We start from the raw sequence: 17,245 nt of genomic DNA, 5'->3' as shown, positions 1-17,245 counted from the left end.
TGGACATAAGAGTAATCAAGTATCACTGAACATCTCATGCAAGTTTCAGGTCACATGACCAAGGTCAAAGGACTTGGGCGATGTTGGGGGTATTTGTTGAATAAACCATCATAATGCTGTAAGTGTATGGGTCTAGTTCATAAAACTTGGACATAAGAGTAATCAAGTATCACTGAACATCTCATGCAAGTTTCAGGTCACATGACCAAAATAAAATGTCATTAAACTGGTCATTTTGGAGGTAATTATTAGATTGCTGTCATAACTGTCATAAAATGTGGATATACATGTAGGGGTAATCAAGTATCACTGATGATTCTCTCTTAGGTCGCATGATCAAGGTCAAATGTCATTTATTTTCAATGAACGTACATGTAGTATTGTATCATTATATGAATGGAGATTTTTGTGAATAATTATTTTATAGTAGTTTTCAAAGTAAGCACTGCTGTTATATTGAATCGCCTGATGCAGGTGAGACTGCCAGAGGCGCTCCACTTGTTTAAATAGGAGCCTGGAGGTAGTATTTATTGGTTTCTAGCTTTATAAACCATCAATTTCATGAGGAGGTGCCTGTATCTGTGCTAAAAATACACCCATAGGTGGTTTCAGACCGCCTCGAAGTTCGTCAGTTCCAGGTATTTTGGTAATGTGAAAGCAAACTACGGTAATATCCCTGAAAGAAAATACCCGCTAAATAGTAGGTACTTGGCGAAATTACGAGAACTTTCACGGGGATTTTTCCAAGGTCGCAGGTATTTTGGCGATGTGAAAGCAAATTACGGGAACTTTTAGCCTGGTGTGTCGTTGGGTGCGGCGCTGTGGGTGGCTGCTGGGCTAGTGATTTTGAATCTCGTGCCTTGCCTGCTTATCAGACCATACTGCGCATGCTCGTAACTTCAGGAACTTATCCCGAAGGGGTATGTTTCAGGGATGTGTGAATGCAGGAATAATTAATGGTATTTTTCAGCCTAAAAAAGTTCTCGTAATTTAACCGGGGATTCTTGTGATCGAGGCGGTGTGAAACCACCTCATGACTCTTTCTTAGTCAAATAAATACTGGTTAATGGTTCATGGGCAGAGCGTCATGCATGTGTTATTCTCTTGTGCTTTTCTCAGTGCTCGTCATGTGTTCAGAGTTTATCTAACACCCCTGGATACACTTTGTTTTTAGAATAATACATATACACATTTTCCATCTTTCAAATCTAGCCCCTAGTTATCAAGGGTACTTTGGGGCTGAAGGGGTTACTCACATATTATTGTAGTTTAGGCCATTGTTTCCAGGCTTCTCTCTAGAAACAAGACTTAATTATTTCATTGATTTGGGTAAAAAAGATATTTGCAAGAAAACTGAACCAATTAACTAAGGGTTGAATCAATACTTGTAAGCTCAAAACATTGCCTTATTGGATTCTGAATCTACGTAATCAGTGGAGCAAAAACGGCAAAGCATATTATTGCTGTAGCACGTGTCATTGAATCATTTATCTGTCTTTTTGATGAAGTAGGTTTAGATCAATAAATCCATTTTTTTGCATCATACTTTATGACAGCAAGGATAGACATTGGTTGCCATGGCTGATAATGCTCGCTATATTAATAATGATCAAATGGTTCAGTACATCTTGTTACCAGCCCCACTGCTAGTGACTCTTTCATGCTCAAAATAAGATTAGAATATGATAAGCCAAATGTATTACTTTCTCAAAGCCTCGTATATTTGTATAATACACCCAAACATCAAAATTACATGTAAATCAATACTCATGGTGTCTTGATGTCAGATAATGGTTTGTTTTCATCAAGAATAACCCAGCATGAACCAGGGTAGGAATTATTTTTTTTTAGGGGCTACTTTTTTTTTACATTGGGGCTACCACTGAATATCTTGGGGCTATTTTCAAATTCATGGGGCTACTTTTTTTTATCGCATATCAGCAATTACCTTTTGACATTACGAGACTCACTGTGACGCCTAACAGCTCAGAACATTTTTTTTTGCTCCCGGTGGTGGGGGGAATGCCCTACAGGCCTTACAATAATCAACAGTGATCCCACAGTTGCCTTCAGCTTCACACACTTCAGATTTGAGCCAATCGAGGCCCCAAGACTTAGTTTATTGGCTTATTTAAACATTTAAGAAATCAGATTTAAATGTTTGAGTGTGTTTTGGCACCCTCACTCAACATCCCCTTTACAACCACACACACATATGGGCTTATTTATTTTTCATCTTTAAGAACCATGAACAATGAACCCCCCCCAAAAAAAAAAAAATCTAAATAAAATTAATGAATAAAACAAATATAAAGGAGAGAGGGAGAGATGGAGAAAGAGAGAATTCAGATCAAATAAATAAATTTAGAAAAAAAAAATAAAAGTTTTTTTTTTCATGGTTAGAATCACGGGTGTGGGTGAGTGTTTGTGTGTGATTGTGACTATGAGGTGCACTTGGATTGCATATAAATTATGTTAAAGAAATGAAATAAATATCTTACTCAGTCTATTCAAATTCCAACACATAGCCACAGGCTATATGTACATGTATTGTAGGTTCATGTACCTTAAGTTTTTCGCAAGTTATTTTGAAAACACAGATCTCCACAGAAAATGCCTTTCATTCTGGGAGAGTCTAAATTCGGTGAAAATGTATTCATTAATAACTTAAATATTAATCACAATGAAGAAATCATAAAGTGTTTTGACAGTTTTCAAAAATTAACATGAAATCTAAACTCTATCTGAAACAGAAAATCACCATCACTTAGGCCATTACTGATAGAATTCTCACCCAGAGCTCTGGCAGAGAACGTGAGCTCTAACTGGCTAGCTAACAACAGCATGCAAGTACCACACTCAAGCGCACGGCGTCCTCCTATTTTTTTTAGATTGAGCCTTGTTTGATGATTTATTGTCTGATATTTACCCCTCTTAAAGAAAGAAATTAAAAAGTTATAATTCACAACTATAAGCGACTTGGTAGCTCTGTATTAAAGCTCCGTTTTGACAAGCAAAGACAGCGACTGTGAGGATAAAAGACTCGCACATCGTATGTGCTGTGAACGGATTTATTTCCTGAGCAGTTAGAATTACTATATCACAGAATTGTGATATCCCAAATGGGAAATGTGTGCATTAGATATTGCACATGGTGAAGTATGGAAAAACCACGGTATTGAAAAAGAGGCGCACTTGGCAATTTGAAACTGTGCTTATCGTAATGGCTTTGCTGCTTATCCATCTCGCACTCCGACTCGACGATGTCGATAAGCAGAGCTGTCACAATCACCAGCTGATCGCTTACACCGCCTAGTACACATACCGTACGATGCATGTGGTCTCGTTACCAGCTGTGCAGTCTAATCGTGCACGTGTACATATACATAATTCATGCGGCAAGTGCGTCAACAATTCTAAAAAGCCTGTGCTAAAGACTATGCGTACTCCGCATCCCATACTGCATTGCACGTTTATTTACAATCGCGAAGCTTCCGGTGTTGCGGAAGGCTCGGATAATGCATCGACCGTTCAAATTGAAGCTGGCAAGGGCGATATAAAAGTTGCGCTTGCTCCGCCGCCAGAGAACGTAATTGTGTGAAGTATTTTTAACATTGTCGATGGTATTTTATTGGGGCGATTCTAAAATAAATAGTCGCCCCAAAGCATTGGGTTTTGAGAATTTTTAGGGGCGATTTTGGCTGTCATGGGGGCGAAATCGCCCGTCGCCCCCGTGTAATTCCGACGCTGGCATGAACCCATATACCAGGGTATATTTTTTTAAAAATCAGTTAAGATAATTCTGGGTTAAAATTGCCCGATCAAAGTGATAACCGATACAATCATGTTTACAGTATGCCTACCAGCAGTCATCACAAAGAAAACATCTGTTGCTTGAAAAGTGTCAGATAATCTTTGCATTTTTAAGTTCTTTTAAATTTCAAGTTTTTTAGTAAGAATATTAAAGATGCAGGCTATGTTACAATGGAAAACACTCCGTCCCTTGGATAGGACGTTAAATGGAGGCCCCGTGTAGAGGAGAGTCACCACCTTTGCACGTTAAGAACCCACTGCACTGTTCGTATAAGAGTAGGGGGAAACCCCGGTGTAGTGGTCCACCTGCATTCCCCCCAGTCAGTTATATCGGGAGGAGAGACCTGCGGGTCATAGTGATTCAGTTCGCTTTCGCCTCCCAGGCACAGGTGACGCCAAACAAATAATAATAAAGCAGAAAACTCTAGGATTGTATCTGATTTCTCATGTAGCAAGGTGCTTCCTGCTCATAGTATGTACTAGCATTCAAGAAGCTGCCCTCACAGTGAAGGAGGTTAGAAGCCGATTCTACAAGGTCACATAGACAATTCCTGTGTACTTGATCTTACATCACACATTTCTGTAGCCGGAACTGACTTGTTACATACACCATTGACCTGCTACTCTGACAGTAGGTCCATTCATACGTATAATGCCTTTAAGTTCCAAAATACTATCTTTGAATGTGTAGTACTTGAATACACTTACATACATGTATAATTTATGTCCATTAATAAAAAAAAAAATGCAAGGGTTTATTTTAGGTCGAAGGAATAAAAATTTTTTAAGAATGTGAAAGCACTGATTTTGCTGCAATGCTTTGAGTTTTAGGGCACATAAGAAAAAAAATCCTCTTACAATTGATGAACTGGTAATTGACGAAGTGTAGGTAGGGTTTATAGCAAGACTTGGGTGACAAGGGTCAGTCTTATCCTCAAGTCTCATCTTTCCTTATGATTCTGAGCCATAAACTGAGTATCCAGTCCTACACATGCATACAGTCGAAATAAGTTTAAAGGAACATATATACAAGATATAAACAGGTCTATGTCAGTACATGAAAATGTACATGTTTCAACACAGCAATGTCATGAAAAAATAATGGGATTGGTTTGATAACAAACCTTGTTGAATGTATTTTCCCTTGCACTAGCCATACTTATGATTTTATCCATGCGCTCATATCTATTTTCCCCCTTTTTCTTTGTTTTCAGCTTCAAAAGGATGATGATGATGATGCATTGGAGAGGACTGTGGTTTTTGGTTGAGAGATGCTGAGAAGATATCACCATGATCTTCCGTACCCCTTCAATCCGATCCTTGATCAAGATTGGTTTGATGCTCTGTATTGGATTCCTACTACTCCTTGCCAAGCTAGAAACATGCACCAACACCATCACCGATGGCCGTCTGGCCGTCAGAGACCTCCTGGCCCAGGCTCAACCGTTCGCAAACAACGGCGAGATGGACCGCAAAGAGGATTGCATGGTCGCTCTCAGCGAGCAGGAAGAGCGTCACCGGACGGAGATTGCGGCCCTGAAGCAGCAGATTCTTGATCTGAAGACTGAACTGACCAAATATGTGGAGAACATTCAACAGTTGGAGGAACCTATGGCTGGTGGAGAGGCGGCTGCAACCGCTCGACTTGCCAAGTACTTTGATCGCGAGCACGGTCGAGAGCTCCTTGACCACATGCAGAAGCAGATGGGTAAGATAGAGCGCCACCGCCCGCTTCGGGACGAGTACGATGTAGTGCCTTTCAGTAGTTTGACGTCTAAGCTCGTCTATAGCATGGAGCAAGGGCTTTCCAAAAGGCCATCTCAACGTCCAAAGGGTGACCGCAAAGAAGAATTAGTAGAAGCTGTGTATTTTGCCATTGATGAACTAAATAAGAAGAAAGAAACATCTACAGATTTCTCCATTGACAACTTTGTTGATGGTATATACAGGACAGATAGGACTGTGGGAACCTATTATAATCTTGTTTTTCGTGGTATGCATGAGAACTATTATTACAGCATGCAGCTTCTACGACCCTTTGCACCCATACAAAAGTATAAATCACAAATAGTAGACACTAGCCGTATAGTTATCAATATTATCATGCCTTTATCGGGGAGAATAGAGAAGTTTAGGACATTCATGGAGCGTTTCCAGACGGTGGTTTTAGAAACTAAGATCCACGTCTTCCTGACTATAGTGTACTTTGGGAACGACGGTTTGACAGAAATTCATAAGATTCTTGGAGACATTACAGAACCGTTCAGGTTCCATAATTATAAGATAATTACACTGTCAGGAGAGTTCTCAAGAGGTCGTGGATTAGAAGAAGGTGTCCGGAGCTGGGATGGTCCGGATGTCCTGATGTTCTTCTGTGATGTGGACATCGCTTTCAACCGGGAGTTCCTTGAGCACTGTCGCTACTACACCATCGCAGGACGTACTGTCTATTACCCCATGGTGTTTAGTCTGTACAATCCAGAGATCGTCTACTCCACCCGTGAACAGATTCCTAATGAAAGCGATATGTTCCACATACACAAGGATTCTGGATTCTGGAGGGACTTTGGCTTCGGGATGACCTGTCAGTATCGCTCAGACTTCATGAACATCAAAGGTTTTGATGTTGACATGAAGGGATGGGGTGGAGAGGATGTGTATCTTTACAAGAAGTATCTCCAGTCAGAGATGAAAGTTATAAGGGTACCTGACGCAGGTATTTTCCACACCTATCATCCAAAGGAATGCTCTGAGAACCTGACAGCAGAACAGTATCATATGTGCATCGGGTCAAAGGCTCGCAGTGAAGCCTCCCACTCTCAGCTTGGTAGATTAGCTTTCAAAGACGATATCAACATGACACTGTATTTAATGGGCGATCCAAAGCATCATCCTCCACATTGACCAATCAGGAAACAGAACTTAAAATGACCAAGTGAGACTGACCAATCAGAAGACAGAGCTCATCATGACCAAGTTAGACTGACCAATCAAGACAGAGCTCATAATGACCAAGTTAGACTGACCAATCAGAAGACAGCTCATAATGACCAAGTTAGACTGACCAATCAAGACAGAGCTCATAATGACCAAGTTAGACTGACCAATCAGAAGATGAAACTCTGCATGACTTTGTGAGACTGACCAATCACCAGTTGTCTATTCAGAAACAACATTTTTGTAGGCATGACATATTGGATTTTTTTTTTAAGATGATGAAATGAAAGTATGTAGTGTTTGAATCAATGTTATAGATACGTTTAACATTTCTTGGTAAAAAAAAGTTCAATTTGGTTTAAATAATTAACAAATCCGACTTACCCGAGAAAATAATTTAAATGTACAACTCTGCTTGATCATCATCTCATAGCCTATTTATCAACTCTTTATATTTCTGTTTTATGATCATCTCATGACTTTGTAAAACTCAAATCTTTGCTGCTAGCATCAATCAGCTGAACCGGACAGTAGATCATTAACAGTATTGGCTCTATTTAGACATGTAATTTTAAAGTCTTTATTGGACAAAAGATGATTTGGACACTTCCACTGTATTGGACATTGTGATTATATTTTTCAAAGATGTGTGTTAATTGATCTGATCATGTCCAAAATATGCTTATAAAGAATATTTGCTATTTTTCTATTACAGTTGTGAAAAGGTAAATTGTAGAGTGTAGAAAAGAAAAGTTTGATTGTGTTGTAGCTTGCCAGTGCCTACTTTTACATGCCCTGTTTTCAATTAATCTTCAGTTTCAATGACAAATGAACATGCTTTTGATAGTTTTACTTTATTCTTTGCTTTCTCGCTTTCACCATAAATAAATGTACCAGATTCTGTACAAAACTATTGAACAAAAGAGAATTAGAATGGTATTGTAATTTTTTTTTTTTTGGGGGGGGGCAATTGATTGCAAATTTCTATTGTAAATTTTAAATTGTTGATGAATGATGACTTTCCAGAACGTTTCCACAAGAAGTAGACAAAGGCTCTGTTGTAGAGAGCTGCAAGAGATTCCAATAAAATCAAATTCAGATTAGTTTAAATTCCAGGTATGGGGTCATGGTCAGTTTCTGGCACACATTTTGCTGGTCTAGGCTTTACATGTAGGGAGGGTCATGCACATATACAAAGTCTAGAAGAGAAAGTTTTCTCAAGCAGCCTTATTACTGAGAACTCCTGGAACCCTGTCTTACAAAATGATTGATCCAGTCAATCGTAACTCTATAGAAATCCATCAGTGTCAGAAATTTTTCTACAGGAAATCTGCAAAATGTCCTTTGTAAACAAAGCAGAACACACCAAATTGTCAAGAAATCAATGAATTTGTGGATATGCATTCATATCTGGATTTCTTTAAAAATAAAACATGCATTTTATATGTTGACTTTGCTAGTTGCGATTGATCGGATCAGTTGTAACTCTTTGTAACACTGCCCCCCCCCCCGAACTACATCCCTTCTGACTTCCTATCTCTTAATTGCATGAACACAATTTGAGATCAATATCAGTTATAGTTTGATTTGAATCAATCGCATGTCTTTGTGAGATGAGCCCCAGCAGCCAATTGAAATTTGATGACCTGGGTCCCGTAACACAAAGGTTAGCGATTAATCGTACGGTCAATTTCTACTATTGATCGTACATTGTAGTCAATGGAATCAATCGTAGAAAAATTTGCTTCGACCATTGCTAAGTTTTGTGTTACGGGCCCCAGTTGACAGCCTTAGAATTGATTTTAAGATATAGAATTGACTTGCACTTTACAATTTTCTTCCATCACCCCCCCCCCCCAGAATTTGAGATTTGGAGAATATATCTGCAAACATTTTATTTATTATTTTTGTAATGTATGACTGTCAGTAAGTTCTTGATTTTTCAGAAATCTTTTGACGTTTATTTCTTTGTTTTAATCCTTTTTTTTCCTTTGATTTAATGAGTTTCCAGGAAGAGTTGATATTGATGAAATTAATTTGATTTAACTAAACTTAATGGTTACATTGCATGTGATGTTCCTGAAGTTCATGTGTATAAAGCACTTGCACATACAAACTGTCTTGGTCAGAGCGTAATGTTAAATAAAAAAAAAAGCAGGAAATGGGCTTTGCGGAAATCCCAGAATTCATTGGCTTGGCAGGGAAAATGGAACTGGCTTTGGATGACTCATATCCACATGTATTATGGATTGAAAACTTATAATCCAGGGATGTTTTCTCAATATTCCCCCCAAACCTGACAAATTTGAGATCTCTGCCAAAATTTAAATTATTCAGAGTCACACCCAACCATAAAGGTTTAATTATGTTATACCTGATGAATTTCATTTCAATGAAATATGTTATCCTTTATAAATATGATGGTCATGTGACTCTTATTAAATAGGTGTACATGTAGCTATAGTCACATACATACATGAGCTATCTCAAGATTGAAATTTTATTTTTTATACCCCCCAAAAAATGAAATATACACTTTCATGTTTTTGATACCCGGTAACTCAATCAATCATACCCTTGTAAATGAGACTTGTGTTAGGGGCTGAGACTTATTTCAAATTTATTTTTAAAAAAGCCATTGTAGCTAATTAGCCTTTTTGGCAAGATCAATGACAATGAATGTGTACGGGTCTCTACGAAGCCAGTAAAATTTAGAACCGAGTGCATAGGGAATGTACATTATATAAATGTTACGATTGTTATCATGTAACTGTCCATTAAATAGAGTATTTTGCAATTGTGTGGTGTTGGTATGGATCTTGACAATTGTATTTTAGTGACATTGCATTCCAAATTGAGTATAGACATGTATTTTTTCTCTGTTTATGCTTTGATTATGATAGTAAGATAATAATGAAGTAGTTTGTAGTTTAATGTTTTGGGTGATCGACTGAATCCATGTCAGGCAAAGTATAGTTTCATTTCATGATTTAACAGCGATATAGTCGAGTGGTCATTCTTCGGTAACTAGCTGTTTTTTGTCAGAAAGTTATTCAATTTTGTTGTCGATTGCTGGTGATTATAGTGGTAATGGCACGCAATGCCAAAGGTTCTAATCCCCCTCTCGATAATTGAAATGAATAAAATTTTACGTTTTCAGTTTTACACTTTAGTTTTATAATTTAGCGTCTATTCTGTTGGAATTAAACCAGGCAGTCGTGAATTTTGACAATAGAAACAAGAAACTTTACTAAATATCCATTTGGTCGATTGGACAGTGGTTGGGGGAAAAAAATTGCTTTTTTTTCATATCTCAGACTGCTTTGTAGTATTTTCATTCATCCTTGCCACTGTATTTTAATCTAGTTTTCATGATATACTCAAAGATTTCTGTGCTGATATATCAAGTGGACATACACACTAATGTGGTAATTAGAAGCAGTATTTTAATGTGCTACTCAATTTCAGGCTACTAGCTTTAAATGTGCTACTTAATTTCATATTAAAAATCTTACTGCGTGTTATTTGTTGTTCAGACGAACAATGTAGTTGTGCTTTTTACTATGTAGTATTGTGTTATAAATTATTGCAGGAAAAGCTTTATGAATTCCAAGGTCAGTGTGCTTATGTGTAGTATCCAAATATATGCCATGTATGTTTACCAAAATATGATGGTAATGTGCTTCGATTTGGTGGGTTTTTCACAGAAGATGGAAGAAAAATCACACTTATATTCCCAGTTCCACGTAGTATATATAGCGTTTCACTGTATTGGTCAGATTATGCTTTATAAAGGAAACACGCTTCTGCATATACAGTTGAGGCCAGAAGTTTACATACACCCAGGAAATTTGAAGAAAAGCTGACATTTGTCAAACGTCATAGAATTTACTGTATCTTATAAAATATTTGTGCTATCATGAAAAATTTGATATCAATAAATGAATATGTCATGCCCCTTCATCACATTGCTCTGTCACCAGGAGCTGAAAAATATTTAGGTGAAAATTTTCCCCAAAAAATCTTCATATTTTAGACGAATTAAAAATAAAAACTTGACAAAAACATTTCATATTTGTGCTAGTTACTTCTCAAAACAAACATTTCAGATTACACATTGTTGTTCAATGGTGACATATCATGATAGAAAATGTAATATAAATCATAGATTTGACATTTGTATATTTTTATGAAACAATGTTTGAAAATATAAAAACCAACAAAAGAATACAATGGCATTAATATTACTTTTTTTCTTCAAAGAAAATTCCACCTGAAATATACTTTGATCTCAACAGTATTCCAATCATGTGAAAGAGCTCAATATGCTCTTTCATTTGATACCAAATTCTTCATGGCAGTATTTATATTATTGAAGATATAGTAAATTTAATGATGTTTGGCAAGTGAACAAATTTCACTGAATTCCATGGGTGTATGTAAACTTTCGGCCTCAACTGTACATCAATGAGGTATTGCATGATATGTGTATGCATTGGTGTTAAGGTATGGCTTGTGTTACACTTAACTTTGTGAAAACTACCCCTGGGGTACTTGTCAACCAGGGGAGCATTTCATGAAAGGACTTGTCAGACGTTTTATTCCGACAAGTCCTGGGGAACATTTCATCAACATTTTGCGTCCCACTACTTGTCAGATCTGACAATTTTTTTCTGATTTTGGTTGGTGGAGAAGCACTATTCCTATGGTAACTGTCGGATAAAACCGGAGTTGTCAGATAAAATGCCTGACAAGGTCTTTCATGAAACGCTTCCCTGTTTTATCCAATAGTTTCCATAGTAACAGTGCTTCTCAGCCAATCAAAATCAAGAAAAGTTGCGAGATCAGACAACTTGTCAGATGAGGAAAATGTTGATGAAATGCTCTCCTGATCAAATCGCTTGTCTGCTCCTCTCAGTAGAAGCTGGGAGCATGTCATGAATAATTTTATCAGTGATTGGCGAAGAGCATCTCAGTGGCTGAAATTATAGCCAAAGTTTGTCATGAAATGCATTTAATATTTGTAATTGATTGCAATTCAGTTTCTTTTACTGGCCCGTATTCTGAAGTCGGGTTTAAATCAAACCCTGGTTTAAAGTTGTGGTGTGTAACTGATGAATGGATGTATATCTTTTGGGGTAATTATTAACTGTGTTAGTGTTGGCCTACTTAATTAATAATGCATACAGTGGTATTCAAAAGTTAATGAACTCCACCAGTAAATGAACATATTTAACATGTTCAAGTCCTGCCATGTTTTATAGATATTTAATTGTGAATTCAGTTGATGAAACATTATATTCAATAAAGTTTATTTCTCTGGGCTAGCCAAGCATATAGTGTGGTTGTCTACATGCAACACTCAGCATGAAGGAGTGCAATTTGTGGTGGGGTTCACTGACATTTGAACACAAATATATATATAACACATTTCTAAGCTCTCAACTTTAAAGCCAACATACCCATGCTTAAAAAGAGCAGGGGGGTGTTTCACAAAGATTTAAGTATGACTTAAGTCGCACTTAAATGCCGACGCGTACATGATATGCAACGCACAATCTTATTGATAGATACACGGTAGTATGCGTCCTCATGGCATGATCTGACTAATGCGATCAAGCCTTTCATACCGTACGCAACTCGGCATTTAAGTGTGACTCTAAGTCATACTTAAATCTTTGTGAAACACCCCCAGGTGTTTCATGTAATTAATTCCTGCCTGTTACCCATTTACCTCACCTGGGTTGAGTGCAGCACAATATGGGTGATTTCTTGCCTTATCCTTTGTATACCACAAAGTGCCTCCTACTAATTTTAGATTTCTAACATCTGTTGATTGTATAATCTTTATATTTTCAGTGTCGTAACATGTGGATGTCAGAGATTAAACCTTTTGGCATAGAAATGGAAGATAGTTCTATTAACTTGCTGAAAATCTTGCCTTATAAACTAGATAAAAAGAAAGGCTAATTTTGTAAACTTTTATGATACACACACGTAAGAGTACATTGTGTATAGATGTAGTGCTAATATTTTTGCTAAAAGTATTTGATGGCTACGAAGAAACATTTTATGTTGCAGTCCTTTTCCCTGTGTTCAATTTATTTGTAAATATCCCATACTCTGTTATGTATCGGGTTTGCTTGTGTATGGATTGGATTTGTAAGGCCTCTGAAATGTAATTATTTTGGCTCGTGTTTTGTCGTGCTAAGTGTGATTTTCTACCATGTTGCTGGTCATTGTTATCATATTCTTAAAACATTAGATGCAATACATGAAGAATTTTGGTCAGCAGTGAATTTGAGCCAGATGAATAAATTCTAATATGTAAATTATGTGTTTTAAAATGTTTTATTTTGTCTTGAAATCAGTTTCATTAATATCCTCATCAATCGTCATCGGTCATCATCATCACCATCATCACCACCATCAGTGTCACCACCATCATCACCACCACCACCATCGTCTCCACCACCATCATCATCACCACCACCATCATCATCACCACCATCATCACCACCACCACCATCACCACCACCATCATCACCACCATCATCATCACCACCACCATCATCACCACCATCATCACCATCATCACCACCATCATCATCATCACCATCATCACCACCACCATCATCATCACCACCATCATCACCACCACCACCACCATCATCACCACCACCATCATCACCATCATCCTCACCACCATCATCACCACCACCATCATCCTCACCACCATCATCACCACCACCATCCTCACCACCAACATCATCACCACCACCACCATCACCACCATTCTCACCACCATCATCATCACCACCATCATCATCCTCACCACCATCATCACCACCACCATCATCCTCACCACCATCATCACCACCACCACCATCATCCTCACCACCATCATCACCACCACCATCCTCACCACCATCATCACCACCACCATCATCCTCACCACCATCATCACCACCACCATCATCCTCACCACCATCATCACCACCACCATCCTCACCACCATCATCACCACCACCATCATCCTCACCACCATCATCACCACCACCATCACCACCATCACCAGCACCATCATCCTCACCACCATCATCACCACCATCACCACCACCACCTCACCACCACCATCATCACCACCACCATCCTCACCACCACCATCATCACCACCACCACCATCATCATCACCACCATCACCACCACCATCACCATCACCACCACCATCCTCACCACCACCATCACCACCACCACCATCACCACCACCATCCTCACCACCACCATCATCCTCACCACCATCATCCTCACCACCATCATCCTCACCACCATCACCACCACCACCATCATCACCACCACCATCCTCACCACCATCATCACCACCACCACCATCCTCACCACCATCCTCACCACCATCATCACCACCACCATCCTCACCACCATCATCACCACCACCATCATCCTCACCACCATCATCACCACCACCGTCATCACCACCACCGTCACCACCATCATCACCACCACCATCATCCTCACCACCATCATCACCACCACCATCACCACCACCATCATCACCACCACATCAATCAAATTTAATGGAAGATCTAAAGGCTTGGTCACACCGCCCGAGCGTTGTTGGAGCGGTAGGGAGAGAGAGGGTCGAATTTCGCTCACAAAATTTGGGAAAAAATTGAAAAAAGAAAAACAATCGAAAATTGTGAACGGTAGCGAGCGGTGATGATTTTTTTTTCTCTCCGCTCCACGACCGCTCCAACAACGCTCGGGCGGTGTGACCAGGCCTTAAGGTTCTGTGTTTGCATGTGATGACTGCTCGTTCCATGACACCAAAGGCATAAAAAATGCAATACACAAAATAGGCTTTCAATGTATTTTTGTTTATTAGATAAATATTGAATGGCAACAAGAGAACGCATTCAGCATTCTTTCTACAAACTACCTTTTTTTCTTCTTTTTTTTCGTCACATCTGTACATAAATAAGACGAGAAATAGCCCTTCTTTCCACCTGATCTCCTCACACATGCCCTTATTTCATTATTTCACAAAAAAAACAATCACAATATCTTCATGTTGAAGAAATGATTATTTTTATCATAGTGCCTTTGTATTATTCAAATTTAAGATTGCTAAAATTGAATTTCTGGAGAGGTTCGCGGTTATTATGAGCTGGTATTGCTTCAAAATACTGATTTCTGGTCAGAGATAAAAACAAACGAGAACAAACAATGTTTTATATGATTAATGTCTGTACCCGATTGTTTTTCCTCCCACATAAATACAGATATGACATTTAAGTAGATGTATATACAGATATGTTCTTTTTAAGTTAAAATTGTCTAGTCCGGTCAAACATTCACAAAGACTAATAATTATTTCAACATTTAATACCAGGCATGGTCACAAGAGTTCTGAATGACAATGTACCACAGAAAATAAACTAAAGTCACTGTCCAAATATGATTTCATGAATTGAAGAACAAAATTGGGAGGATAAAAGGAAATACATATATTGCAGTAGCTTTAAAGTCCTGAAAAATCATGATTATCTTATTAAAAATAATAGTTTTTCATGGGGAACTTTATGAAATTGGGGAGCTTACCCCATAATGGGTGTTTGTTTCAAGAGTGAAATGCCTGTTCATTATAGTTACAGTATGTGGTAAACTGTGTATTCTAGTCATTGCCTTATACTGGGGCCTTGGGCCAATATCTCTCATTCTCTTGCCAAAAATGTCTGAACATTGGCTTGGCAGGTGTGCTCCTTTCACTGTTATTGTTCATTCCAACTCTTTTTAAAAGAATTTAGTGTTAATATATTACAGTCCATTTCCTATGTAAACTGTCATAGTTTAATATCAACTTTAAAATAGCAACCAAAATGTAAAGCACTATGGGAATTCATATCTTTCTAATCTGGTTTATTTATTTAGAAAAATTGTTATGGGCCAAAAACCTTTCAAATTAACAATTCAAGGTGCTTTGCAATCTAATATCGCATGGAAATTAACAGACATACCGTTGCTTTGTCTTGAACTTGGGGTTGTGAAGAAAACAAAGATATTACAAACTTTATTCAAAAAGAAAGAAAATATCATAGGCAATTGATTTTCACTGTTGGCAAATACAAAATACGTAGAAAAAAGGGTTCCTTTAAAACGCATTATCCAAACATAAATGTGGCCTGTAAGAATCCTGCTTATTATAATTCAACATTATACAATGATGATCATTGTCACTTAAATGTCAACTGCTTGAAAAGTTAAGGATACCAATAAAAAAAAAGGAACTTTAAATTTGTAAAAAGAGGCGTGGTATCTCTTTTATACATATAGGGTAGAAAAATTACCAAGAGATTTTACGACACTCTCTTCAGCTTTGCACGGAATAGAGGGGTAAAATGCACCTTGCATAGCAAATATTGTTTACTTTCAAGTGAAAAGGAATAAACATCTACATCTAATTGATTCCTTAACATCGTCTGAGATAATAATTCATGAATAATAATTGACAGGATTGAATATGGACAAATAGTAAAGCAGCACTTTACAGGTTAATTTAGCGATATCGGGAAATTTAATAAGAGAAATAAAAGATTGATTTTTTTAAAGTCATAAAACTTGACTCGGTAAGTAGATACCACTCTAAGCTGGAATGTTTATAGGATCGATCCCATTATAAAGAAATGGTAAATGTAAAAATAAACAATTTTAGGAGCACAAATCGTCCTTGTCATATTGGATACTACAAACAAAACTATAAAAAATAAGCACATCAGAAAAAAAATCTAAAAATAGATTATGATCTGATCATTTTTTGATCTTGATAAAATAAATTAGATATCAAAACTAAAAGGAAAAATGATGACGGTTCTACATTATTTTGCTCAGAACATGAAATTTTAATCATCTTTTTTTAGAAACAGTCTTTGTTCTTTGTGTTAATAGTCGCTTCCTGAAAATATATTTGGCACTTTGCATCATCTCAATGTCTGTATGTGACCAAACTGCCTTGATCCAATTTATGTTCCCTTCATTACCCTACTACAAGAAAGCACCAAGGTTATATGTATATAGTTTATCTCGAGCTAAAGAAAAGACAATTTTCTTTCTTTCAAACACTAAAAAAGAAAATTCAAATTCAACCCATTCTTGTGTTTCAGAAATACCTATGTACATTGTACAAATACATTGAACTTGGAGGAAAGACAATCATATTTTTTCTCTCGTGTCGTTTTACATGAAAAACAAAACAAAAAGGGCAATAATACATATTAACAAAAATACATGTAATTACAAATCAAGAAATATTTGTTTTTAAAAAAAGAATTGCTTTACAGAAAAGAAAAAATAACTTAGGGTCTCATAATTACAATGCTGAATACAAGTGATTATTAGCAGAGTATCGCCGTTAAGACGAATGAAAATTATTTTGTTAGAACCAATAGTCCCAAAAGTTTAGTGTCTAGGAAAGCTAAGA

General features: G+C 37.4%; 1 protein-coding gene across 4 annotated transcripts in view; it reads left to right on the top strand.

The window, feature by feature from the left end:
• Positions 1 to 8,103, top strand: part of LOC121432254 (chondroitin sulfate N-acetylgalactosaminyltransferase 1-like) — a 48,678-nt gene extending 40,575 nt beyond the window's left edge. For all 4 annotated transcript variants that reach the window (XM_041630110.1, XM_041630111.1, XM_041630112.1 and 1 more), the window contains one exon: positions 5,028 to 8,103. In XM_041630110.1, the coding sequence (XP_041486044.1) occupies positions 5,104 to 6,717 (1,614 nt within the window). In that variant the 5' untranslated portion in view covers positions 5,028 to 5,103 and the 3' untranslated portion in view covers positions 6,718 to 8,103. The remainder of the gene's footprint in view (positions 1 to 5,027) is intronic.
• Positions 8,104 to 17,245: the final 9,142 nt, after the last annotated feature.

This window comes from Lytechinus variegatus, chromosome 18 (genome assembly GCF_018143015.1).
Source record: "Lytechinus variegatus isolate NC3 chromosome 18, Lvar_3.0, whole genome shotgun sequence".
Classification (NCBI taxonomy): Eukaryota; Metazoa; Echinodermata; class Echinoidea; order Temnopleuroida; family Toxopneustidae; genus Lytechinus; species Lytechinus variegatus.
Note: the sequence above shows the minus strand (reverse complement) of the source record. Positions and strands in the feature narration are given on the sequence as shown.